The sequence below is a fragment of the Neodiprion virginianus genome, chromosome 5, assembly GCF_021901495.1.
Source record: "Neodiprion virginianus isolate iyNeoVirg1 chromosome 5, iyNeoVirg1.1, whole genome shotgun sequence".
Classification (NCBI taxonomy): Eukaryota; Metazoa; Arthropoda; class Insecta; order Hymenoptera; family Diprionidae; genus Neodiprion; species Neodiprion virginianus.
In genome coordinates, this window is record NC_060881.1 from 30,474,979 (window position 1) to 30,502,552 (window position 27,574).

Below are 27,574 nucleotides of genomic sequence, written 5' to 3' on the forward strand. Positions count from 1 at the left end.
CGTAAAGAGGGGGGAATTTTTTAATACTAGAATTGATTTTCATCCCTGTATACAGCAACGAAACGACAAAATTGAGTACGTCGATAAAAGAAATCCACTCCAATTAAAACGAATGGAAAAGTCTTACGCCCGTTTTCTCCGACAAAGTTTAAACGGCGTTCAATTTTGTTAGTATAGTTTGGCGATAGGCTGAACTTAGTTTAAACTTCGATTAACGTCGGACGAATTCGAGCTTATACACTAATTCTTTTGAATTCAGAGAAGCACATTATGAAACATGCTCTGCGCCTGACCATCTAAACTCCATCTAGGCGGATGCGTGGTTGGAATCGTGTTCACAACAGCTGGTTTCCCCATGCTGTTTCACGGCTTTATCGGTGTACGTGCGATGGCCGATGATCGAGCGGTAGTTGGAGGGGAAACTCGACTGGATATTAGCGTTCTCACTTGCTGGCCGTCGTCGCGTCGTTGTAAAGTTTCCACCGTTAGCGGCCTGGCAGGCAATCGTGTGTGTGAAATCGCGTTTACTCGAGCCGAGCCCAGGATTCGTTCGCAATCGCAATGCTGCGGTTTCAATTGTTGTCCCGGTAATATCGCTGCCTCGAATAATAGTGCTTGCGTCGATGACTGGTGATCCAGCTGTGTGAGATTAATAACAGAGTCATCGCCTGTCGAAGTATCGCCAATATGTGGAGTCCGACGCACGTTCAAGTGACAGGTAGGTCAGGCAAACGCGTTTCATGTTTATCATCGCATTTACCGTAATGATAATTCACACCGTTATATATACATATCTCCACTGTCAGTTATCTGTTATGTAAAATTGAATTTCGAATGTATTATCGCAACGCACAATTACGCCGCGTTCCAAGAATGCGCCGTTCTGCCTGCCGTCACCGTTTAACGGTATTCGACTTGTTAGTTAACTCCTTCGTTTATTTATTATTGAATGGAAATATTGTCGTACACCGCCGCTTGTGCATCATCACTCTCGATCATTTATGCGTTCAATTGTTTTACGATTACACGTCTGCGTGTAACGTTTCTAAGCTTTACTTCCTGAACGCACCTCGGGATCTCTACGATTAAATATACGTCGAGTTATTCTTGTGTGCTGCATTCCTAACTCATCCGAATACCGTAGGCACGATAATGTAGGTCGAGCAAAATTACTAACATCTAAATTCTTGCTTAGTATAAATGGTGATAATATTGTAAAATTTAAACGCTCCTTATCACATCTCCTATTACCCGTATTATAATCTCTTATTAACTCTATGTTTATTTTATATTTCACAGTCCAGAGAGCCAAAGGATTACTCACTAAAGGAAAAAACAGTAAGACTGCGCTATCTTTATTTCACATTCATTTTTATCTCATGCTTTATTTTCAAATATTTGTTTTTTTTTTTTATAATTATATTTTGCTACTGAAGTCATCCCCACACCTTTATTATTATAATCGTAATGACTGTTAGTTGTTCATTACCATACAAGGTATTTTCATTGGAAACCTCAATGTGTATAACTATACACATGCATGAATACATATGTATACTTTAATTAGATTACCAATTGCCTGTAACACGAGCGGAGCATAAGGCACCATGTCTGACCCCACAATTAACCCTGTTGTGTAGTTGAATAACCATCATTTGATAAATTGTTCAGAAACCAACGACTGCTTCGTGACTATTGCGCTTGGAAAGGAAAAGTACCAGACTTCGGTGAAGGAGAAGGTACCAGATAACGTAGAATGGCACGAAGAATGCGAACTCCAAATACCCCAGCAGGGCAACACGGCCGAAGTTGTCCTCACAGTGCTACACAGAAACTTTTTAGGAGTAGACGAATTTCTTGGTATGGTCAACATACCACTTTCGACTTTTGACGTTTACGAAAGACCGAAAAATAGATGGTGTGTATTTGCACAATCTTATGCCCACAAGAAAATAGACTTACACTGTATGAAATCTAGTCGTTCTTTGTAACGAGGCGCTAAGTTTAACTTTGACTTTTAGGTATGTTCTTAACACAAAGCCAGGTAAAGAAAATACAAAGGAGAGAGGTGAATTGGAGGTAAAAATCGGTTTTATAGTGAAAGCAGGAAGTCTGATGGATCTGAGTAAGAAGGAAAGGCACAAAAGTTCCCTTGGCCAATTGTCTTCGGCCGCTCACTCGATCGGTGGTAGTTTGCTGAGTATTGGAAGTTTGGAGAAACGCAAGGGATTGAAAAAGCTAGCGAAATCAATCGGCAACAAAGTAAAAGGAAAGAGCAAGTCAAAGCTTGACCAAAACGGGTTAGATGAAAGGGAAGAACATGAAATACGACCATCCAAACAGGAACCTGGAGAAGCAGATCCTGGTGTGATAAGCGAAGACGAGGACGAATTCACGGTAATAAAGACTGCATCTTTTGTTTCACACATTCATCAATTTTTTCGAACTGTTTAATTGAATCATGAATATCTCTTATGTTCCCAGTTCGACGATTTGTCCCACAAAAGTTCTGCATCGTCTCTGAATGCTCCTAACAATGGCGCACCTAGCGAGCCACAAACAACACCTCCAATTACGGCAGTGTCAGCGCCAAACAAACCGCCCCGCTACACTGCACCAGCTCAGCCTCCTCCATTTCCTCAAAATACGAATGAGGATGAATGGGGTCAGAAATTGTATGGAAAGCACGGAAGCAGTACGCTGAAAAGGTAAATATTTAAATCTTGATCAATATTCTTTCGTCAGTCAAGTATTTGTGAATATTGAAATTTTTTTTAAATTTATATCTCATCACAGATGGGAAGAAAAAACTAAACCAAAGATACAAATCGACGAGCCAAGAGAAGAGAGGGAAGATATATCCTCTAACATTTTCAAAGCCAAGGAGTTTACTGAGCCTCCATCTCCTGCGCCAAGGGACATTTTTATAACTACAAAAAATACCAAGGAAGAAAAACTGCCAGTTACCAAATCGCAAAAAGATGAAAAACTGGTGTTAAATACAAAGAATTTGAAGGATGACAAGTCTCAAGCCCGAAGTCCGAAGGAGGAAAAACATTCTAAGAAAGATAAAAAGAAAGATAAGGAACAGAAGAACAAAGACTCGAACGACTGCGGACTCTCATCAGAGAGAATCATTATCGGTGGTGAAGATTCTGTAAGAAATCTTGCCCCGAAAAGCCGATTATCTAACGAGATATTGAGCCAATTCGACGGAAAATCTCGAGAGGTATGCTAAAAAAATTTTTCTCCAATTAAATGATTAAATTGAAATGTTTATTTTAATTTTCTGTCAGGATTTGATCGAGCTGACGCTACAGCTACAAAGAGAAGTTGCGGACAAGAAGAAAAGGCTTGGTGACCTAGAAGATTACATAGATTCCCTTTTACTTCGCGTAATCGAAAGCTCTCCCCGATTATTGCAAAACCCTTACCAGTCTCAAAGGCGTTTGTCATCGCCCGGTCACCAATAGCTTCCATATCTTTATAACACAAACTGGTAATTTTCAATATATTTATTTACTTCCCGTTGCGCCTGATTAATTATAGACCGCTTTTTTTAACCACTAGATATTCGATTTGTGTGACCAATCGGTATTGTTTCTCAGAGTAATGAGATTCTATTTTATTCTATTTTCATAAGCTTTACCATGTATATTACTCGACGGGTTCGTGATTTATTTGTAATAATTTTCATTAGACATTAGGCGGTCGTATTACGGATTAAAATCTGGCAATACTGAGTTTCTCTTTTAACTTTCAACCTTTGCATTTCTTAACCTTCGTTTTCTATTTCCCCTTGAAGAAATCATTAGTGTAGGGCAGAATAGAAAATCTTTTATAACGTTATAGACATGTATTTATTTATGACTAACTACGTGTAAAACGATCCGTTGGGTCTAATTGTAAGACAAAAGAACTTAGTTTTTTGGGGTGCTTGTTTATAAATTCGTCACTTTACGCGTCTTCCCGAGAGAATATTATCTCCAAAGGGATTTCAAAAACGTAACAAACTGAAAACAAACCAAAACTATTTCATTCTGATGAGAAAAAACTTCAATTTTCTATCAACGGTTGAACTAATAATTAATCCCTTCACAGTACACAGTTCAACTTCGTTATTTTCGAAGAGTTTGTGACGAGTAAAAATGAAATTAAAATTTAGAATAGTGGAAAATAACTACCTAATTGACTCGCCTTTCGGCTTGAATCATCTCCGTCCACATATTGAATTCTCTCACCTTCCCTCCTCCCCCTCTGCCCCAAAGAAATAACAAATAGAGAGCGAGGGAAGTAAACGTGCCTTAGGTATAATAAGATTTAATTCAACATAACAGTGTTGACGACGATAATGATAATATTAGAACAAAAACAAACGATTATATTTTATATCAATACAATGATAATAATAGGAAATACCCTGAATAATGTTTGTAAGCAGGAAAATTTTTGGCGCGGTTTCACCCATGCGACCTATACACAACGCTACACTCTTACATCATTTCTAATTAGACTGGATGTAAACGTACTTATTAGACAGTTAAAACGTATTAACATTGAAAGAACAATTCCTTCTCTCTTATGCACTTATAAAATTCTAAAATATTTCTAACAGCAATAAAAATTGCCAATTACAATAGTGACGACCAATTTTACAATGGTTACGTTGCGTTATGCATAGCTTTAAGAAATTGAATGGAAAATTAATATATATATCTATATATATATATATATATATATATCAGTAACGATAATAAAATTTTTTCGACAAATCATCAACAATTTATTTACTACACGAGGTGAAAAAAACCTCTCAACTTTCCGCAATGTTTTCGTATATCTCGTTTCGTCGTTTCGGCCCTTCGTTTGATGCGGAACTTAGTTTGTTATTTATGCTTTCCAAATCTTGTAAACCTTGTTCGCTAAACTGAAAATTGATTTTGTTGGGTCCCTCGGTGTAGCGTTCCGCGGATTCGCTGTTGTTCCTGTTTCTTTGATCAGCTTTCATCGTCTCGAGTATTTTCGGCGTCCGTTTAATGAATATATGCGTTCGGCATACTACTAAAACGACGACTATGATCATCAAGAACAATATCAGCGACGTTAACGCGCCGACTATCCAACCGAGTCTTGCATCTGCAACGAAACAATCGTAGCCTGCTGTAGCTATTCAATGTATTTAGTGGCGACAAACTGCGTAACTAATATTATAATTTTTTGCATAATCACCTGTTGACGTGCTCAAAAGCACAACCGTGGCTGATCCCAATTCTGTATTTCCGTGCGCGTTGCCGCCGGTAAATCTGCACGTCCATTCGCCGAGGTCATGATCGTCGAGCTTGAATTGCAACACGCAAAGTCCGCTGGTGTAATTCATCTGAACAGCGTATCTATAAAACGCCAATTTACCGCATCGGTGATCGTCGACACAATTTATCCTCAGTTGTTTACTTGTTTTTAGGTTTACGTTTCGTTTTCGTTTAGCATAATTGAACAAAAATATATCAACCACTCGAGGTGATTTTTAGAAAGTGAAAAGCTTATACTTTTCATTCTCGTCACTTAGTCATGATTCTTCAAATTCAAATAAAAACTTCTATCGAATAGTTACACAGATACGATCGACTCGAGCTTGCAAGATATTTTGCTCATCGTCCAGAACGGCTTACCTTGAATTTTTAGATGAATTAGTTTAAAAATAAAAATCCCTATCGAATAGTTACCCAGATACGATTAATTCAAGCTTGCAAGATATTTTGCTCACCGTCCAGAACGGCTTACCTTGAATTTTTAGATGAGTTAGTTTGTCGCAGATGGACGTTTGGGGAATGAAGCCAATGACATTGAGCTTTCGGAGGCACCGGTCGTAATCGGCAAGCTAGACTAATCTTTTCATGGGGTGTTGTCCAGAGCGCGATCATCACTGGTTCTATAAAAATGACAATCATTAAATCGAATCAATTTAAATACATACCATTATCGTTCGTACTTATCTTATTTTATATTCCCAGTCACCGCGAGTAGAAAGCTTTGAAATGCACCCAGCTCTTCTTCATGGCCATGGATATGAATACATAAATGTGTACACATACGGATTACTGATTGCGCCTATACCCAGAAACCATTGTATACCATGGTGCTTGTTCGTGATGAAAGCAATATGTATGATCAACTACGTTACGCGAATATCGCACGAATTATACATTAAACAGGTAAATGAAGTTGCAACAATGAAAAGATAGTAGACGAGCGTTTCCACATGTTTATTAACTATCATATTCAGTATTTTACATTACACATTTTATTAGAACATTACGTGCATATCACACTTTTCTCATTTCGTTATACCCTTGAGATTGTACGAAATGAATTAAATAACGATTAAAATCCTTGGATCATATTGATATGTGTTATATAATAATGTTATATATCTGTACCGCAGATTTGTGGCCAAGCATGAACTGAACTATAGGCATAACATGTGATGATCCCAAGTTTGTGTTTTCCTTTATTTGTTGTTTCAAAGTTTTGATATCCATCCCTTCGACAACGTGCAAAGTGTATTTTTTTTTATATATAATATAGGTATGTGTTTCGTTGTGGAATGTCTGCAGAAACAAGTCTTACATTTTACGTGCATGGTGCATGATCAAACTGCAGCTGAGTGCACCTGCGTAACTCCAACATGAACAAAGTTAGTTTCTGACAATTGACACGTGTATCTTATACATTTTTTAGTGCCAGTATTTTTTACTCAAGAGTCACTTTGGTGAAAATTAGTTCCATCAGAGGTTTTCGTATCTATGCACACATATGTATTTCCCAATCAGTGGTTTTCCTTCATCAAAAACATATATCATAATTCACCAGAAAAATTTATTGCCTTAAGATTATCATACTCGAATCTATCCGCATCTACTGATCTCTAATATTAAGCAAAAATTTATTTACATGGTGATTACTCATGCAAATGGCAAAGTGAACATATTGTGACAAATGTAATGAGATAATCCGTGTCGCAATGCACCTATACAAACGACGATATTTACTATTGAGTCGAAACTCTAAGACTGGAACTTTGTTTTAACTTTTATACGGCAACATGCTAACGATGAAGATTTTCATTTATGACGCTAACCGATGTATATTTTATACCTACCGGCATTATGGACGTCATAATCAATACAGATTAAATAAATACGAGAAACAAAATGAAATAAAATGACAAGTAAATAGACGCACTTAAGTATGACTGACGCAAATCTGTGATGTATAGTTGCATGTATGAATAATGTCATTACAATATGTATGTACACATACATGTGTAATGTACCCGATTCACTGCACCATCATTATTCATGTATTCACTATGCTAACTTACCTCGCTGATCAGATTTGGGAACCTACAAGTTATGTATAAAGTAGATTAATTCTCAGTGGATGTTTAACACAAGACTGAATTTAACGTACGATTAAATATCACTTATACGGTAATGTAAAACAATAATACCAACAATAATAATAGAACTAATTTGTCATAAGCATCTGTGTTTTTTCGCATCATAATGATGCATAATCACGCGTTAAAAGCGCAGAATTTTTTTTTTTTTTAATAATATTGTAATAGAAACGATTTGGTTCATGGTTCACTATGCGAATAATTCGACAAAATAATTAGTTTACAATAATATATAGTTTCGACTAGGAACCCCTTGCCGTTAAATACAAAATAGTGATTATTATACGTCCATGCAATATGGATGCATATAATAAAGAAAACTATATATATTTAAATAATTATCTATTATACACACAAAAACTTTCAATCGCTTATCACTCTTCGCGTTCTGATGAAATATAGCTACATTGCAACTACATCGCGATACGAATTGAAATAAAGAATGCTCTTATTTATCATTGTGACACCGGACACGGAGACACAAACTATTGACAATCGATATGTTTAATGATAATCATAAGGGTACACATATACAAATATGTATATCTGTATAGTTATTTTGCGAGATGCAACAATACTGTGATACATAAATGTACCCTATTTACATATATAAGTGCGAAAAAACACATTTATCCGCAATATTGGTGATCTATGTATCGATTTATGAAGGTCTCCCTTTTTTTCTAACACGGCAAGATAATTACATGTATAGACTATGTATGTATATTTTTATATCTACACTATACGTATAAAGTATGTGTATCATAAATTCATTCGAAAATCGATTTTTTTTTTATATAAATATGTATCTAATACCCTAATTACATACATGTATCTGTATGCATTTTTTTTTTTTCATCCAAACGCCGATCCGCAAGAATCTCAGTTTTCTCCTAATAATAGTAAATGCAAAAATCAATCTGACAATTACTAACGATAATAACTAGTAAGAAATCGTATGGATAATAATGACAATGAATTACAATAATGAAACGATGCCGATAACAGTAGTGACGATACTAATACAAATAATAATAAAATAACAATAATAATAATGATAGGGATATTAATAGTAATATTAATAATAATAATAAATGCAAAATTAAATCATTTATGGCAATAGTCTAGGAAGTTTACTTTTGGCGTTATAATAATTTGCCACGCTGATCAACGAACCTATAAAAATCACAAAAACAAGAATATTGATCCTTGAGATATTTTATCGAGACGACGTTATTCATAAGATATAAAAAAAAAATGAAGATTATAATACAACCCAGAATGGAGATAGCATACTCGAGAGTATAATAAAAAAAAATCCGGTTTTATTCTTAACCAATAATAATTAACGGCATTTTAATAAATTTATTTTTATGTCAATGCCGTAATGCAGGTGTCAATTTCAACGTGTGATAAGAGCAGACAGCAATAGATTTTTCACTAAACGTAAATTTATTTACATTCACCACGAATGCACACGCACTATACACCAAAGGATATGAATCGACATTTATCAATTATGCCAGTACTGTAGAAATGGGAAAACTCTGAATTTTCAACGATTTTAGTCGCGGATTGAAGATTGCTGAGACTAAAGTCGCGAGGTGGACCGTTAATTGGATCGGTCCGCCATTACGGCGTATTTAATATATAGCTTAAATCTGGATTTTTAGCACGCATATTTTGTCCCCGACTTTGACAGTAATTTAAACCAAGCTGTAAGGTTCTCACACGGAGTTACGGTTAAAATTTCTTCCTCTACGTGAAAACGTCTGCACCGTCCAATCTATGGAGGGTAGAGGTTAGGAGAAGTATCTCATATTCGTTTTCATCTGAAAACGTGTCGATCTTCCGATTTCGATTAAATCAATTCAGGTACGGGTACCTGATTACCGGTATTAAACTCTAAAATCAACCTCCAGTCGACACCTGTACATATACGACGATCGTTTGACTCTCTATAAACCCGGGGGATGGATTATTCTCTAGGATTCAATGATACCTGGTTGAAGTAAGCTCAGCTTCGCTGGGGGTGCATCCGTGTAATTTTGACGGCCACGTATTCTCGCACCGCAAGTCCAAAGTCCCTCTTGTTCGGCAAGGGCGTGACTGAGCCGCACGCTGCAATCTCTGCTCTCGACACCAGCCGCGGGAAATTGTTTAACGACCACTGTTGTATTCGAATTTTCTGGCGTCAACGACCATCGGCATTGTTCAACCCCTGACGAGGTGACGCACCGCAAGAGAACGCTACCACCGGAGGATATTTGAATGTCCTGCGACAACTCGGAAAACTTCACCTCGTCTGCAACAAAATTTATGATATGAGAATGAATTTGCTCACAGAATTAGAAAAAAAAAGCTATTCGATACACGACTATGCGAAGAACCATTACAACGTAGTACGTACCAACTTCGAATACGGTAAGTTTGACCAAGGGTGAAGACTGCATTGCGTTTTGCGATGGTAGATAGACTTGACAAGCCCAGAAGCCTTGTTGCTCCCTGTAGACCTGAGGCAGCGAAAGACTGCAATCGCGACCCAAGTCCCCCTTGCTTGCGAATTCTTCAACAACAGTCTCAGCGTCGCTACCAGTGAGTGGTTTCCAAGTCCAGGCGCATTTCTCGACTCTGACATTCGTAATGCAATTTAAATTTGCCTCGGTACCAATTGGCACTGACGTGTCTTCCGGCGTCTCAACGAAGCTCACTTTGGCTGATTGAGAATGAGAGAAAACGAGGAGTCGAATTTTTAAATACTGTTCAAAACCTTGACCAAGACCGTACGCAACATTACTAAAACAGTTGTACTCCTTTACCTGGTGGTAATAGCGTCACGACTGCAGGAGGAGCCTCGTGCAAAACACCATCCGGTGTTAACTTGACCCCGCAAGTCCACAGACCCTCTTCTTCGTAAAGAATATTTTTGAACCTCACCGAACAATCGTGATCGCTGTCTTTGCTCGGTGAAAATTTCTTTACCGTGATTGGATTTTTGCTGGAATTGCTCGGTTTCCATGACCACTCGCACCGCACAACTGGTTTGTTTATTGAACACCTGAGTAGTACGGTTTCACCGGCAGCTATTTGTATGTCGCGAGAAAGTTGGACAAATTCGACTGTAAATCATAAAATGACATGATTTTCTTTTTCTTCAACCTGAATTAAAAACGTCATAAATGTCACTGTGCAGCGATATTATACGATCTTTAAATCATGTTAGCGTACCTTCCGAGATGAGGAAACGAATGGGACTCGATTGCGCGAAAGTTGAATTTGGATTGACGCGTGCGCCGCAAGTCCAGTATCCTTCCTGTTCCGGTAACACATTTTTGAATTTGATACTACAGTCACGGCTGTCGTCGCCGAATGCTGGGAACCTTTTAACTTCCAAATTCCACGGCTGGGATTGATTCAGCTGTCGCCACGACCACTGACACTCTTTTACCGAGGTCTCGGTTCTGCACGTTATTTGGGTCGAAGATCCAACAGGGGATTCAACGACTGTCGGGCGTTGGATGAAAGTAATCGGCAGCTCTGTTAATTCGAAAACAAACGGGTGAAAATTGTTTCGAACATTCAATACCAGATGGTGAAGATACCTCTTATTGCATGGTCCGCGTTTTATCGCGTGTATAATTGAGTGCTGTTTAATCGACTTTTGTAAATCAACAAAACGTTTATCGTGTCACGTGTATACGGACATGAAGTAAATTCAACAAGCTTACCGTGATCGCTGCTAATTATCGTCAACTTCGCTGGTTCCGTGCTTATAAGTTCTGCCGAGTTTGACTGTCGAACGGCACACGTCCAGTATCCAGCCTGTTCGTGTTTAGCGCTTGAAAACCGCACCGAGCAATCGTTACTGTTGTTTCCAAATGCCGGAAATTTTCGTATTGGTAGAGATTGCGTCAACGGTGCTGACGCTGTCGACGAATTTTGATCATCCGGCGTTACTGAAAAAGATACATAGTTTCAAGACATGTTTACCAAGCGGAAACGGTGAGACTGAGCAGGCTGAGTTAACGACTGCGCATGCGCAAAATAATTCACCTCTATTGGTGGCGAAATAGCAATGCGACCATACTTTTATATACAAAACAGTGGAGCCAACTTAATCAAAACGAAGCATGAGATGTCAAACTCTCCTGGGTCAAGTGACTGAAATCAAATCGAAATTATATTGGTAAAATGACTTATAGCAGTCATCGGTCATGAGTCAGTTAAGAATAAAAGTTCCCGAAGCGTTATCGAATCACTAAACAGAAAGTATTTGAGATCCACTTGACCTAAAAAAAATCGCACCGCTGATACAATACCCCATAAGCCGTATTTGGCAGCTCAAGTTTAACAAGGTGGCCAGCCTGCATGAAAATTCCACAAAGTTAGCGCATGCGCAGTCTGATGCACAATCTGCCAAGTTTCACGGGTTTCTGTCAGTACAGTAATATCGTGGATATACGGCCACTATAGAATGCTAAGATTGTGATGTATAGATGTTGGTGAGAATGAAATGTATAAAAAAAAAAAATGACACTCGGTTGACATCCTCGTTCGCCACGCAGGTGTTTGTAAAGTATAGATGTAAGGTATTACATAGGTATTATGCGCACTGGTATACATGGGTCTGAAACTCGTTAGTTCATTGCACCATAATCCTGCACGGGTGAGTCTTTGGGTCGTTGACAATTCCCTCGATGATCGTTTAAGGACTGAATCAAGGTTGTTTCAAGGTATCTCGGTTTATAAATAGCGTGAAGTTGTTCTACTGGTTGCCGGTTGCAGGGAGCCGATAACGTACTCACGGAGTGACCCGTTTCTAACTTCACTCACAATCAGTCGATCCATGGACCCGTTTTGCCACATCCCTGGCCTCATGTCCGTGGGAAGCCATAATTTTTCAGCTTCCAATAAACCGTTTTATCCCATCGATTCTCCTTATCAATATTTCGCATCGAAGCATACTTATAATAAGGAAAAATCTACTCACTGGTGGATATTGTCGGTATTTCGCTCATGTCGGGCAACGGTAAATGTCGAGGCGGTAATGGCTGCCAGGACCATTGGCATTCTGCAACCGGATTTACAGTCCTGCATGGAAGAAGTACCGACGATCCAAGCTTACTCTCGGTGTGAACAGGGACATCCGAAAAGGATATTTGCACAGGCGGTATGTCAGTTGCCGGATTAATGTCGTCGATAATACTGGCGATCAATTCTGTAATCGCTAGTATACTCGGCGACTGCGTCGTAGACTGATTGTCGATCATCACAGTACCGGAAGCGGAAGCATCCTCCTCCGGCATCGGATGCCCTGAAAGAAAAGAACCAACGTATGGTTAAGTGAGGCAAAACATTTCGTGTTATTTTATTTATAATATTCTTCAGGTTTATATGTAAAGAATTAGGCTAACAGAATTTTGGACTAATTTCCTTTGCGTTTCATCGCCACTGCGCAGCAAATAGGTGGCGAGGAAAAATTACGTGAGCCAATTGCGCAAATTTTTCTTTGCAACTCTCTTTGAATGGATTTCGCAGAATTCATTGTTGAGGATTATTTTATGTCTGACCAAACACTGTGCCAATTATCGCACTTCGGGTCAAGGAAAAAGCCTCGCAGCTTCAGAGACACCAGGCAATTGTTTGCAGTGGTCGTTCAAAAAAAATTGTCCACAACCACCGCAGCTTCTTCTTTTAGGTATTGTATTGATACTGCCGAAATGAAATGAGTCAACGTGAAAATAATCCTTTGGGTACAACTTAATTATCGCATATTACGGTGCGATTGAAAGAAGCTGGTGACACTGTATCGCGCGATATAATATGTGTGTCAGTAAAATCGTTTGTAGCATTGAGGTAGGTACGCAAGTATCTTCACGTTATACGAATTTATGACGCGTTCCAATTGTCGCCGTGTAAAGCGACTTTGGATATATGTGGCACGTACGTAGCTCATTGTTCAAAAAATAGGAAAAATGTTTTTGTCTTGTTGCTATTGCTAGACAGTGTAACATACATACAGGGCTCATATTCACCTTGGTATATCCAATACACTAAACTTTCACAATATTGAAAATAATTTGTGTGTATAAGCCGGTAAATATTTCGTATGTATATTGCGATTGCATTGTATATTGATAATAAATTTTACTGGAATTCTGTTTCAGGTGAATCTTAATTTTTTAAATAAAATTGACTCTGTTCACTTTGACTATGCAGAAGATTATCTGTCTTTAAAAATTTATTGTTATTCATTTTCAACGTATGTTCCTTGCCGCGGAACATTCTGCCGAAAACGTTAAAATTAACATATTTTTTTACAACGGTGTACACAGGCATATGTATATTAATGTATAAATAATTGCATTGAGTCAGGGTACCGAAACTGAATATGCACCATCGTCGATGTCGTTTCACTTTGTCTATATAGGTGCAGTGCAACATATATACGTACAACACAAGCGACATTGTCCTTAAGTTATGTGACTTGGTCGGTGACGTCGTAAGGTCGTTCTCACTTCTCATTAAGAAATCCATTCTTGTTCTTCTTGCAGCCTTTACGACGCGTTCGCTACCTCGCCGTCGCCGTAGCGAAGCGCATTAAATGACGCTTGTATACGATAGACAGTTACAATAATTTATTGTACAAAAATTGCGTTATATTACAGTGAGTATGATAAAACTAAAACTAATGTTTCGTCTCCGTACTTATCATCATTTCTGACAGGCGAAAAATTTTCCTTCGTTCTTAACTTTCGGATTTAAAAATGGACCACTTAAGCTTATCATACACGTAACTGGATTTGGAGATGATTGAATAAAAATTCTGAAACTAAAAAATTTTCAACAGATAATGAGGGAGTGTCGACGGTTGGTTGTGAATTCACTAGAATTGACTAATAAACCTGCGAGATATACGGTGAAATTTATTTCTCGTGATATTGCGTGTGCATGATTTGAACAACTGTTGAAATGTCTTTCTGTATACCAGGAATCTTCTTCTTCGTGGAAAATCTTCGTCACAGATCTCCTCGCGTCTCACATACCGCGGTAACGATTCGACGGAGGTGTGACGTATTCTGAGAATACTTATAGAAATATCTGCGATTGTTCTAAGAAGTAATAAGTAGGTGATAAATACACGCATTACGGTGATAGAATTCGGGTTTATAAAATTTCTAACCAATAATTATATAAATCACGTCGTAGAATTTTGTCTTTAGACGGACAACTGACAGGTTAGAAAAACCGCTGAAAGATTTCGTCACTGCGCAAAAAAGTTTAACTCGAGTTCTATTTTGCGGATGGAACGTATGACGGAATGTTCGTACATCGTTCCAAAGTCCTTGACCGATGTGTAAAATGCTCCCGGAAGTAAGCCGCCGACTTGTTATCGAAAAGATTCATCATAAATTGTATGTGTACCTAAACACCTATTTTGCACGAGACTCCGAGAACTGTTCAATGCCAAAACACGCGGGGAATTTTTAAGTTTCCCGCCAGTAAATTTCAGGTCACGTGTGAACGTACATGTATACAGTATTTTATGTCCACAACGACAATATTTTCGATTCCTAAAGCTGTTCGACAGCAACGTTTTCAACTATCAGACGAAAGAATGTACGTACAATTCGGTTGAACCCAAAAAGTTTTTCTCATTTGTCCAATTTTTTAAAAAACCAATAAACGCGGTTCATTAATTTCGGGATTTGAGATGATATCAAAAATTTTCTAGATAATTTATTCAACATCATCAGGCCGTTATCCAACAACTTTCCACACCGAAGAAAATACACGTTTAGCATAAACGCCAATCCATTAAATTGTCCTGATCCGGGTTGTCTAACTATCCGATCTTAGATGGCGCCAGAATAGAGCGGGCACCGGTTTCCATTTGAATGAGATAGAAAGGAGACAGTTTCTACTATTCTCTCTTGATGAGCTAATTCATTCAGGAAACGTGTCCCTCTTTTTCTCCAACCAAATCTTCGTCTCTTTTTCATTTTCATTTACCTCTCCAGCCGGTTCACTCGCACACGTAATACGAGCGCAAGTAGTAAGATTTTTTTCACAGATCCGCTTTCGCGGTTAAAAAGTGGACCGGATTGAACGTTGCCGCTGCTGCACATGGTGGGTTCTGTGAGTTCGTCGCGGTTAAACCTGTCGCAAATTTTCATTAGCATTCAACCGGTGTTCTTTGCGAAGCGAACGGAAAGACCGAACTTCCGTTTTAGCCAGCGGCTGCCTGGCTCGCGTACGTCTAGATTTACGAATAGGTATTCACATACATGTGGTGTATATATAGGCGATGCCTACGTGCAAAGTTTTGACTATACACTGCGCTCGCGGACTGTCTAACTTTTGAATACACTGACTAACGATTAGCTTATCGATCATCACTCATTCAAGAGTCGTTTAAACTGTATAGTTTTCAGTCCAGGAACTTTTATTCGATTATTTCGATTCTTTGTATCCCGAAATGATACTTTCCGGGATCGCGGTTGCGGAGCGAAAACTACTTTACACTACCTGCTAGACTCATGATTCTGCGTTATTATCCGTAAAACGGTACCTGTATTGCACAATATGGAACAGTTTATATCCGGTGTTACATTTATTCGGGAGGTGATTTCTATTTTGTCAGAAACATTAAATTTTTTTTTTTTCACCCGATAACAGACAAGTTATAAAATAACAATTTTGCAAGCAAAAATGTTTTCTTTCTCCCTCCTCCCTCTTCTCATCGAGGATAATATGCATAATATATACAGCACATTGAATACACGTGTATCCGTGAGCGCAAGTATGTAACGTCCATAGGTGGTTAAAATTAAACTGGAAATATTGCAGATTTTAGCGCCGATGACGCAATTGGTTGATTATGATGTTTCGGACAGAAGGCAACATTTCGTGACTCATCCTTTGGTTTATCATCATGTTCTTGCTGTACACCATTCGTATACCTACGTTAACCTTATTGCGCATGTATCTTTATGCGAAATTTAATTGAATATTATTTTTTTCCTGCATAATCGTCGTTTTGTACTAATATCCACAATTTGTCAATTTCGTCAAAGAAAATATGAACATTCACATATGCGATAGCGTTGGTTGGGTACATATAAATACATATATATATATATATGTACTTATATACACTTGTGTATGTTATACGCACAAACTTGAGACCGCAGCGTGATGCGAAGCGAAATTGGATAATTCTCTTGCTTATTATTCTACAGGCATTTCGGATGAAAGTGAATTGGTGATTAACATAAATTTTGTAGAGGCAATAAAACGGCTCTTTTAAAGAGCTTAAGGAGTATCTGATATACTAGATTTCTTCGGCTCGTGTCGCTGCTATGATGTCTGTAGGCATGTACATACCTACATGCACATATATAAAAGAATCTCTTTACTGACGACAAATTATTACAAATGATATATAATTCTGTAAAACTACCGTAGCATCTCTATGTAGAGTTCTTTACGCACAAAATTTGATTTTAATAAGTCATAACTCTTGACCGTGATACTTTTTATTGGAGAAAATGGTAATCGTATAATATTTTGTTACACTATACTTTTGTACATCGAAAAATTCAGATAATTTTTAAAGTCAATCAAACTCTGGTCCGTTGATTAAAGCAACTTTGATTTTCACCAAAAAGCTATTATACGCCACCCGAAACTTTCTCTGAAGTTTCGTAATCCAAAAATTTTTCTCATCGGGAAATAGACCCGCCTACTTTTTTTCACCAGTATTTAACAATTCGCTATCAGTGGAAGGCCGACTTTAAACAACATACACTTAAATAGGGGTGTTATTTAAACAATTCGTTCAGGTTCGATAACCAGATGTTGTATCATTGACTACACGTTGAAAGACTTATTTACGCTTATTTGCATAATTCAATATTAAATACTGCAGTCGATATATGAGACAGAATAGAATTTGTCGCAACGATTTTATGACTCTAACAGTAATAGCAGAGAATGATGGGCCCTATTAAGTCGCTTAACCGACTATAAATGCCCAATAAGTCTCTATGTCTGCAAACACTGTCAGACGCCAGCCTATTCACGTTATGTATATCTTCTAAATATAGAATTCATGTAAATATTCCTGCGCCCCGAGTCAACCTTCTAGTTTGATACTAATCGTGAGATCTACTAATATTTTTTAAACATTTTTTTTTCTCCTCTTTCGCAGTGTCAGCGTATGTCCGTTTGTTTGTGTGTGATGCTCATTTTCTAAAGTATATACTTTCTTGACAGCTTTTTCAGCACACACGATATTACAGCGAGGTGATAGAATTTCGCGGTAATACGTGAGTCAAATATGAAAACAAAAGTGGCGTTTATAAGATTAAAATTTTCATAATACACGATGAGTTCCCGGTTCGCGTGTCAGCCTTCGAACGTGATACCGTCAAACTCAAAAAACGCACTTTCATAAAAATATTGTTTTTGCTACTTTAAGCTTCAAATTCAAAGGGCGTAATTTGTCAAGATCCATTTGAATTTCACTATTTCACTATTAGTCTGAAATCTGAAATTTTTCGTGGTATAATTCGTTCTATACTTTGAAGACAATTTTGCTATGGCGCGCAAAAATACCTACGGATGTATTATACTTATTTATACGTTTAGAATAAACAATCAAAAGCGCGAGCGTAATTTATCGTTAAATTTTCTGCAACAGCCAAGAGGAAATACCGTAGAAGCACGTTAAAGTATGTATCCTTTATCCTGATGCAGGATTACGTAAGATCCGTTACATACTACAGTTACAATGTCAATTAGTCATTCGAACAATAATATACTATAATTACGCAAGTAATACCTAACCCGCGTTACATACACACATCTCCGTCTCTGTTTGAAGGGAAATTTCTGTACCTGTTAGAACATGCGGCTAGCTGCAAGTGTCTCTCAAGAAACAATGCGAATAAATTGCTAAACGGCATATAAATAATTCAATGAAACTATAATATAGTTGCCATTTTTCCCTCGAGCTGTATACGTATACTCTCGTCGATATATCATTACGCAGACGAAGTTGAGTGTTACAGGAATCGATCGATACATAAAAATGAAAACAATAAAAGGAGGCAAACATCATGGTGAAAATGAAAACATTTTACCGTAAAATGAGCGAATGCCTTAAACCTTCCGGCTAACTTGTTTTCGGTCCGAAACAAAATGCGCGTTCAATTCTACAATAATTATGTGACGATGACTGGCGATGCAGCTAACGTGAGAAAATATGATGCATTGTCGCATAATTCGTATAGAATCCAAGTCACATTTTGTTTCAAGTCGAAAACAAGTTAGCCGAAAGGTTAAGGCATTTACGCATTTTACTACAAGTGTAGAAATAAAATAACCGGCATGCTCAGCGCTGCGTAAGAAGAAGAGCAAACGTAGGCATGGCAAACAATAATAGTGCAGAGTTTATTGTACACAACGTAAACGATGTATATATGCTGTCAATCAATATGCTAGTAAAATACCGCATTGTGTGAATTTGTTAACAATTGTACTCCGTATCCGCGACACACGTCACGCAAGTTTATCACTTTGACATAATTATGAGTCATTTGTGCCTGCATCGAACTCTCTGTGTATACAACACGCAACATTCTTCGAACAACGAATTTATCGCCAAGTTAAACGGGGATTTCGATTGCAAATACATAAGTAATCGGTGAAATAAAATACCAAGTTACGCTTAAAAATTTTTCGATAATTTTCAACCAAGTTCGTATTCGTACTCTCCTTGTTTTGCACACCTTCTATGGTTGGATAATTACTCGATTATTTAATCATATCGTTCAATCATCGATATTTGATACCCGGTGTGATATAACATCCAGTCAAGTATACCTACTGTAATATTGTTACAATTACTCACCCAATGAATTATTCGTCAGTAGAGCGCAAGCCAACGTCAGAAGAAACAAATACATTTTGGCGTGAGGATTCGCAGATGATGAATTAGCAGCGTTCCTTCCGGTGTTGATTAACGACCTGGATACGAGCATCGCGGTAATATTATTTACTTTTTAACTTCTTTACGTATTATACTTCTGCGCGGAAGACGTTGTTTTTTATGAAAACTTCAAGAGACTACAATGTTCATCGTTGTGAGGATTATATGGTATACTTTAAACGTGTGAAATGTGTGAAAAAATAAACAGTTATATTGTTTAAAGAAAACCGTCTCACTTCAATAATTTAAAACCTTTATATTTACAATTTAAAACATCAATCGAAACATTCAAGCATTTGCTTTTAAAACACCTGTAAAGTCTAGGTTCAAGTTCACCTGCACTATCATGAGCTGCGGGTACACGTATATCGTTATACGTCGTTAATATCGGCTGCCGCATTTACTCACTAGCAGATATCTCCACATTTATTCCGCACAACAATCACCATAACAATTATACGATTATAATGAAGATATCGATAAGTCTCGGCGATGTGTTCAACGATCATTCGAGTCGGCCTCGCTGCATATTCGAAATTTAAATTTCAACGAGAAACAAAACAACGTACGAAACTAACTGAATATTCTTCTTTTCTTTCTCAACAATTACAATAATTTAAAATACGACGGGCGTAGTATTATTATTGAAATTAAATTGTATGTAATTTAGTTACTTGTTTATTCGATATGACAATTGTATATCGTTACACGCGGCTTGAAGAAGAAATTTGAAATACAGGTATTTAAATGACATACGAAACCAATATTGTGCACATAACCGAACATAATTTTATTTTTCTTTAATAATTTAACAAACAATTATCGTTGTTGTTAATTTCATTTATTTATTTTTTTCAACAAAATACCAACAACTGCGCTCCTGACGGACTTTTTATTACGGTTCGGTTAGTTGCGGCCGTTCAAGTCTGCGGACGAAACGGCGAGATTCGCGTTACTTAATGCCCGACGTCTTTCCGGGACGATTTTTCCGTCTTCGTGCAATCCGTTTGCTGTCCCTGAGCGCGACCAAAGCCCGATTGACTCGAAGGAGCCCCGAGTAACACTGCGTCGAATGAGTCGAATGAAGCAGTTCTAAGTGAACGTGGGTAGTACAGTAGGTACCAGGTAGAATCTTCTCTGTTCGCGGGCACGAGACTATTTCAGACTTCTTTCACCGTTGTGTGTTTGTTGAATGTGCAGCAGCACCGGCATGGCACCGGGACACCGGTGGGGGGTTCAGTCGAGGAGTTCCTTCTACCTGCGCCAGCTCACTCGACGATGGTAGGGGAATTCCCCCTGTTACGCACGAGCCAATCGGTCCTACCGTACAGAGGAATTTTGCACGCTCCTCGCCGGATGTGCCGCAGGAATTTTTGACGCCGACTCTCTCGCGACCATCCGCAAATTTTCAATTCTCGGCAGTGAGAAATTTTTTTAACTCGCTGTTTTCTCCAAAACCTTTTATTACAAACCGCGCCATTCCTGCGGCATGAGTTGCTCGAAAATTGAACGAGAAAGAGAAAGAAAAAAATTAAATAGAATTAATTGTACACTTCTTTTCGTTACATTCCATTACATTTGAATCTTAAAAAAACATCGCTCAAATTGCAGGCTTTTTCGTTCAACCGGGTTATAATTGAAAAAATTTCAAAGCTCAGGAATAACGTGACGGTCTTCTTACAGAAACTTCAAGTAATTCATGCAAACAATTCATGCCTCAAATTTGTTTACACACTGAATATAAGTATCCCGTATCGACGAATCGTTTTGTCGATATCTGGGAGAGCGGAGCTGGGGTCATGGACTGATTTGACTTGTGGTAGGATTACTTCGGTCTAGAATTTATAGATACACTACGCTAAAAGCATACGTACATTTTATATTATTTTACAGTAATTTCGGGCGTTCATACAAATAGTAAGACAAGCGATACACGACTGTTTCCGAAATGTTCAGATCGTGCAATTTCACGATAAGCATTATTCAGATATATATAATTCGCGTTCTGTCGCAGCACGCAACACGCAACACACGATTATTTGATACATCCAACGAGAGCTGATCGTTATTTTTAATTTCACCCACGCGAAGTCTCTCATGATTGTACACTCACCGTCGCATAATCTTTGAATTAGTCCATCGATTAGAAGACTTATTTTCAAAGCAAAGAATTTCTCGATAAATGTTCGAATCCGGTATCGACTTTCATCGAAAATGTTCGACTGGTTTGAACGAAATGGGGATCGAGAACATTGAGTTTTTTTTTTTCAAGGAGAATTTAACGGCACAACAAATTGCAATGCTTGCTTTAACCGCGTGCCTGATTTTTCGAATTTCGCATATTTTTACGAACACTGCTAATTATTTAAAGTAGCTGAATCCAGTGCTGCAAAGATAATATACGTTCAACGTAATGAATACTATACCGGCACTCTGCAAGCATGATATATATTTATGTATCCAGCAGAACTGCAGGACTTAAGGATCGGTCAGATCCTCAAGTCAGCTTGTAGCGTATTCGTCTTTTTAGCCCTTGAAGAGCTAAGTGTGGGCAGCTAAGTATAGAAGAGCAACTTTTTCCCAACTGGAATCACGAGCCGTTCGTATATTCATTATAGAATACCAAGCATTCCTTACGCATTCTTTGAGCCGCCCTTTGCCCACGCTACAGGATCCTAACTCTCCCTCGGAATACCTGTCTGAAAGACTTCAAACAGGGTTTCATCCTTTTACACTTGGGTGGAAAAAGTCTCGAGGCGGCTCACGCGGTCATGCTTCAGTTATGTCTGTAAATGGAAATTTCTTAAATCCCGTTATACCTATACCGAATATGTTTAAACAATGTTCTATTACAAGTTAACGACCACGGCCCAATTACGAAGATCAATTAGCCGTAAAAACAATGTTTAAGTACCTTGTGATAACCGTAAGACTGTATACTGAAATCTACCGTGACGTTGTAAGAGAAATTATTAATCAGCGAGAAGTTTATTTTCAAACGTTGTACGTGAGTCACACGGCATGACACATTGAAAAGACGTTATTATACGGTAATGAAAAACTATTTTGTGAAGAAGTTTCACCAAATATCAATCGAACCGTGTGCACAAAGCCGACTGACCACAAAATCCGATTATTTATATGTCACAGGCTGCACGTTCTGCTCGTAATTAGGTACGATGATGAATTCATGAAAGCGGAATAGTGAAACGCGCTTTGTGAAAACTCTTATGGCCTTGACAGTGTCTACGGTGCAGAGGATATTGAGATCATTACACCTTATAATAATTTACGGCGATGGTGTAAAGCCAACTGCGGCTGTCATACGCAGATATAAATATTATGCGACTGCTATTTTCGCTGAACTTTGTTCAATCTATTATACTTATATCTAACAATACACCATCCCTGCCTTATGCTCTATTCAAATTTACAATTTCTCAACTATCTAGGTTGCATATATTTTATACGGCGAAGGCAATATTGAAAAATCAATCTCGATCAATTCATGGATCTTTTTTTTTGTATACCTCCTGCAATCGGGCTTGGGAATTGTTCTTTCAACCTTGTCGTAACGGTGATTTCACGAACATGTATACACAGTCGGCACGTGCTCGATATATCTGTATGGTCACGTAAAAGAGTGATGATGATTTGCTACGGATAACAGGGTTTTGAAATTCGAAACAAATATCTATTCTCTTGAAGAGTGATTCGGTAAATTCTTCTGCCGAAGAAGACTCACGTTGCGTTGGATCTTCCATCGAAATTCAAATATCTTTCCGCTTTCCTGCACGCTTCTAAGAATGATTCGTTCGATGCAAATGACATCAGGCTGCGATAACAACGCTAATGAGATTCAATTGTATAGAATGAATAACTACTGCCAACTATCAGTTGGCAACTGTTCAATTAGGATGGGTGAGTTGATTTCGCGATTACCGCACTGGCAGAAATGAGTTACCAGCGATCCAACAACACTATCGGCCAGTTTTCCGTTTGGTTTGACGTCGGCAATGATGGCGAGGTCATTCGAACATTCAAATAATCATCCTCGGATAATTTTTACCAATTGACTACTTCCAACATAAAAGCTCGAGCAGTTTTTTCTTCTAATCGTTGAGATTCTAGTGTGCAGTAAATATTTTTCATAGAATCGTCGTATTACCAGTCCGTAATTATTCTCTTGTATCATTAGTCGATAAAAGGTATACAGAATTTTCTAGGTAGGCATAATTACTGTGTAACAAGTAACGACTGGTTGCAATATGCGTTGGGTATAATACAGGAGCTATCAACAGCTTAAAGAATATCGTTTGTGCCAGGTACAGAGGACACGATCAACCCCGCAACTACGTGTATACACTTTAAAACTGGGTGACTCAACAACAAGTGATTATTGTAGGTCATATCGTAAACATTTTAACATTCAAAGAAGACGCGCCGTCGTAGGCGGGTACAAACATTGGCATATATACTTTATGTTAAGAATGACGTCGGTTAATCGGCGACTCCTGTGCAAGTAAGTCGGTAGCAATGAAATGTCGTTGAACTTTTATTTGACTGCAGACAAACAATCGATGATTAAACTCTCAAGGATGCATTTGGCAATATCGTGTACAATACACCGATCGCTAACTATGCTTTGACAAATTCTAAATGCATATAATAAGAAATACACGCCCACGCAGGGCCGTCCCAAAGGCCGAACGCGCTATCCGCATACCGATCTCGTGAGTTTCGTACCGACGTCGTAAGCATCCCTATGAATAACCATGTCGTTCGACAACAATGAAAAATAAACACCACAGTCCAGACGATTCGTACTGACCAGTGACCACCGCCGAAATGATCAACTGAGTTTTCGTATGGCAGTCTGAACATCTTATTGTGCTGCCACCTTCCATCTTAATTTCAAATTATATAGCACAGAGCTAATTCACAGCATTTCTATGCAGTGATACCTTCCGGCGATAGATCGAACGGGGCTTGTAATTGGCTGGCACCGTATCGCTCTGGTTATCTGAAGCCAATGATACGACTCCGATATTCAGATCGCGTGGCGATATCGCCACAAAGAAATTTCGGTTCAAGCTCACCATCCATGGTCACATCACTCAAAATGCTCGAGCCGACTGTAACCTAAAAGCAATAAAGATCCTAACCTAGTTCGACCTAAACTAAAACAAAACTTCCTTCGGTCAAGATATGTAAATTCGAATAGACATCACCTGGGTAGAAGCGACCGTAAGCAAAGAATCAAAAGGACCTGACTATCCATGATTCGATGCGTTTATTCAAAAGATTAACGCAATTAATTTATTTATGTGAGGTTAGTCAGTCAGCTGTTCAACCCAAAGTGTCAAGCAGCGAACGACGATGACACCTGTGACTTGTCCTGATTTAGATGAAAAATGAAATCAGAATTATTAATAATTTACGAAATCACGTCAGATTCAGGTTGTTCCAAGACCTGGTAGTGCGATATGAAGGAGGTACTAGCGACACGGACTACTCCAGAGTACAATAATTATTTTGCCAACAACAATGGTGACTCCAGCGGTGATAATCCTGTACCGGATAACAGCACCAGAAGATACGCAGTCCTTAGCACTAAATGGATGGGTGCAATGGGTGAGGAGCTCGGTATGCATCCTCTCCCGGACCCACTGCTGCGTAGACTTGCCGAAGACGCCTCTTATCGCCTGAGAGAAGTTCTGCATGTAAGTATTATTGCATCGTTTTACCATTGGTTTTTATTCTAATTACCAGTTCTCATTTTTCCCTGGAATTAATAAGCCATTCAGCTCGTCTTTTCTTTGATTCTTCGGAGCAAGCAACAAAGATTGTTCATTATTAATGATGATAAAAAGACCTTAAATAGCTGTGTCAATCTATATAATTCAATTAGTTTCATAAACCATATTCTGCTGGCATAGAAATGCGTGACGAGACTGAAACACAGCAGGCGCAAGCGTCTCACTGCAGTCGATGTAAATGCCGTTTTGACCACACTTTACAACACCGATCCTGTGATGGGAGCACCGGAACAGCTTCCTGAGTATCACTCGGAGGCACGGGTCTTTGTGCCTCACGAACGCTTTGTTAATCTAGTTGAACATGCAAATAACTCGGTACATTTGTCGCAGACCAATTTACCCTTGTTGAAAGGTATCTGTTTAATTAGTTTTTTTTTTGTGGTTGACTTGTGTATCATTGAACTAGCTTTTACTTCATCTTCTCTTTCTCTTGTTTCATCATCTTAGAAACGGAAATTAATGACTCACGGATAACAGAGGCTCGCCAAAATTACACGAAACGGGCTTTAAAAACACTTTTCAATGGCTCGCAGAAAACCTTTCAGGTAAACAGATTGAGAGTGGATGAGCTTTTTGTTACTTCTTGAAAGTGAATCAAAACTCTGTTCTAGGTTCTTCTGAATGACTGTTCAACCAATGCGCATCTCGGAGGAGCGGGAGTCGTTGACAGACTGATAGCCATCGCTCGTTCCTCCATAATATCAAGTAGTGCTCAATACACAAGAGTGTCTACTAGAACATGTCAGCTGATAATATCCATTGCATGCAACAGTGAAACCGTTTATCCACAAGATTTACAAACTGTAAGATACACGTCAATACGTCGAATTGATTAGACGATTTGACACACATTTACCACATCATCAACTTTACTTCCCAACTTTTTACAGGTTGATAGTCTAACAGAGCTGTTGCTGGAATTGTTATTTGGAAAAAGCATGCTGAACCAAAACCTGGGATTACTGTTCAAGGAATGCGTTTTGAAGCTAATGTTACGATGGCCGACAACGGCTCATAGGTACAAACATCGAGCAACTGTATTTTACTTTCAGATCACTGAGTCCGTTGAGTTATATCCTAAATGATACACTAGGCAGTTTGGTTGCTCACAGTTGTCAAGTTCTCTTATTCAGATCACTTGGAAATAATCCACTCATTGTTATTAGGTTCTTGCCAATGCTGGAAACGATTTTACTGCGAGAAGATAATGAGAAATTGAAGCCGGATGTAAAAAAAGAAATGGCCATGGAGATAATGGCAGGTGTACAGCCGCTTTACTTCTTCCAGCCTGATAATAATGTTCCAGGATTTTACAAAAACGTTTTAGAATATGCATTGCCTGGAACTAGTTTATGGCACAGGCTGGCTGTAAGTATAGACGTTTCACACTTTTAATCCTCAAATTAATCATGGTATTTTGACTAAGCAATTATGTTGAAACTAATGCTTGCAGCTAACGATTTGTGCCCTCTCAAAATCGGGACGACATCTGTTAGATTTGTCGATGATTATTGAACACTTTGGAGATTCTATACTTCCATACCTCATTTCTGCTCCAACTCACTCGAAAGCAATTAAGAAGACTAACGCAACACTGCCAATAATTGTGAGAAGCAAGATCAAATATGCTGCCATCAAGCCATTGACTGGTTTGAAAATATCCGGAGATAAGCAAACTATGTTTACCGACTCTACCCTTCGAGGATCTCGGCGAGAAATAAGGTAATTGTACCTGCGATTGAGATTGAATTCGTCACGCCACCATCTCATTCCTCATTTTGGCACATTAACGATATTCGTTTCAAGGTTCGCTTTTGCCGGGGGTCGCCCAGTTCCACCTAATAGTCTGAGGAGAGCAAGTCTGCGAGCAAATTACCAGATTTTGAGGAGTGACTCACGAGCCACATATGCTCTCGTTGCATCACGGAGGCTGCTTGTTGTTAAAAGTAAAAAAAGTTCTCTGCCACGAACTTACGACTTGGCAAACACAATAATTTAAATAATTCAATACTCGAGTTTACAGTATTTATTCGTTAAAACTAAACATTGTTGTAATATTACACTTGGAATAAACTTTGATAAATCAATTACGTACCGTTACATTTATCAAAGACAGTCCTGAAGCCCACGCGGTAATTCGGAATGTGGTAAACAATGAGAGTCTGACAAGCAAGTCAGTCTTGTATGAAATCTAACGGGAATCTGGACGAACGTTCAAAGAACTCATCAATGTTCATTGCAGAATTAATATGTTACTTTCAAAAAAATTGTTACTAGTATCGAATTGATCATAAAATCTGC

General features: G+C 38.4%; 3 protein-coding genes across 5 annotated transcripts; 2 read left to right on the top strand and 1 right to left on the bottom strand.

Moving 5' to 3' along the window:
• Positions 1 to 428: 428 nt before the first annotated feature.
• LOC124304505 (rab11 family-interacting protein 2) lies at positions 429 to 4,606 on the top strand. Its single transcript, XM_046762823.1, has 7 exons — positions 429 to 718; positions 1,300 to 1,338; positions 1,672 to 1,918; positions 2,022 to 2,397; positions 2,485 to 2,708; positions 2,797 to 3,229; positions 3,297 to 4,606. Exons 1-7 carry the CDS (start codon positions 688 to 690, stop codon positions 3,471 to 3,473), a joined length of 1,527 nt encoding a protein of 508 aa, XP_046618779.1. The 5' UTR covers positions 429 to 687; the 3' UTR covers positions 3,474 to 4,606.
• LOC124304504 (uncharacterized) lies at positions 3,937 to 20,691 on the bottom strand. The gene is made up of 10 exons (XM_046762821.1): positions 19,377 to 20,691; positions 12,450 to 12,773; positions 11,188 to 11,415; positions 10,688 to 10,996; positions 10,279 to 10,578; positions 9,870 to 10,175; positions 9,462 to 9,764; positions 5,782 to 5,929; positions 5,230 to 5,390; positions 3,937 to 5,136 (listed from the first exon to the last, which is right to left on the bottom strand). Exons 1-10 carry the CDS (start codon positions 19,504 to 19,506, stop codon positions 4,814 to 4,816), a joined length of 2,532 nt encoding a protein of 843 aa, XP_046618777.1. The 5' UTR covers positions 19,507 to 20,691; the 3' UTR covers positions 3,937 to 4,813.
• Positions 20,692 to 24,555: 3,864 nt separating this feature from the next.
• Positions 24,556 to 27,524, top strand: LOC124305226 (uncharacterized). Of its 3 annotated transcripts, none has more exons than XM_046764392.1 (9): positions 24,556 to 24,787; positions 24,926 to 25,177; positions 25,394 to 25,625; positions 25,721 to 25,818; positions 25,885 to 26,076; positions 26,164 to 26,291; positions 26,440 to 26,641; positions 26,727 to 26,995; positions 27,080 to 27,524. In XM_046764392.1, the coding sequence occupies exons 2-9, from the start codon at positions 24,941 to 24,943 to the stop codon at positions 27,270 to 27,272; spliced, it is 1,551 nt and encodes a 516-aa protein (XP_046620348.1). In that variant the 5' UTR covers positions 24,556 to 24,787; positions 24,926 to 24,940; the 3' UTR covers positions 27,273 to 27,524. The 3 variants fall into 3 exon arrangements, with proteins under 3 accessions (XP_046620348.1, XP_046620346.1, XP_046620347.1); XM_046764390.1 differs by having other exon boundaries at positions 24,556 to 24,786; positions 24,909 to 25,177; XM_046764391.1 differs by lacking the exon at positions 24,556 to 24,787 and having other exon boundaries at positions 24,796 to 25,177.
• Positions 27,525 to 27,574: the final 50 nt, after the last annotated feature.

What these genes read in the sequence shown, in the direction of transcription:
- LOC124305226 (XM_046764392.1), top strand. Translation starts at nt 24,941, where the DNA reads ATGAAGGAGGTACTAGCGACACGGACTACTCCAGAGTACAATAATTAT. An exon ending in ATCCACAAGATTTACAAACT is followed by an intron (nt 26,077 to 26,163) that starts GTAAGATACACG and finishes AACTTTTTACAG; the next exon opens with GTTGATAGTCTAACAGAGCT. An exon ending in TGGCCGACAACGGCTCATAG is followed by an intron (nt 26,292 to 26,439) that starts GTACAAACATCG and finishes CATTGTTATTAG; the next exon opens with GTTCTTGCCAATGCTGGAAA.
- LOC124304504 (XM_046762821.1), bottom strand. Translation starts at nt 19,506, where the DNA reads ATGCTCGTATCCAGGTCGTTAATCAACACCGGAAGGAACGCTGCTAAT. An exon ending in ACTGACGAATAATTCATTGG is followed by an intron (nt 12,774 to 19,376) that starts GTGAGTAATTGT and finishes CTTTTCTTTCAG; the next exon opens with GGCATCCGATGCCGGAGGAG. An exon ending in GATAATTAGCAGCGATCACG is followed by an intron (nt 10,997 to 11,187) that starts GTAAGCTTGTTG and finishes TCGAATTAACAG; the next exon opens with AGCTGCCGATTACTTTCATC.
- LOC124304505 (XM_046762823.1), top strand. Translation starts at nt 688, where the DNA reads ATGTGGAGTCCGACGCACGTTCAAGTGACAG. An exon ending in GAAAGACCGAAAAATAGATG is followed by an intron (nt 1,919 to 2,021) that starts GTGTGTATTTGC and finishes TTTGACTTTTAG; the next exon opens with GTATGTTCTTAACACAAAGC. An exon ending in TCGACGGAAAATCTCGAGAG is followed by an intron (nt 3,230 to 3,296) that starts GTATGCTAAAAA and finishes ATTTTCTGTCAG; the next exon opens with GATTTGATCGAGCTGACGCT.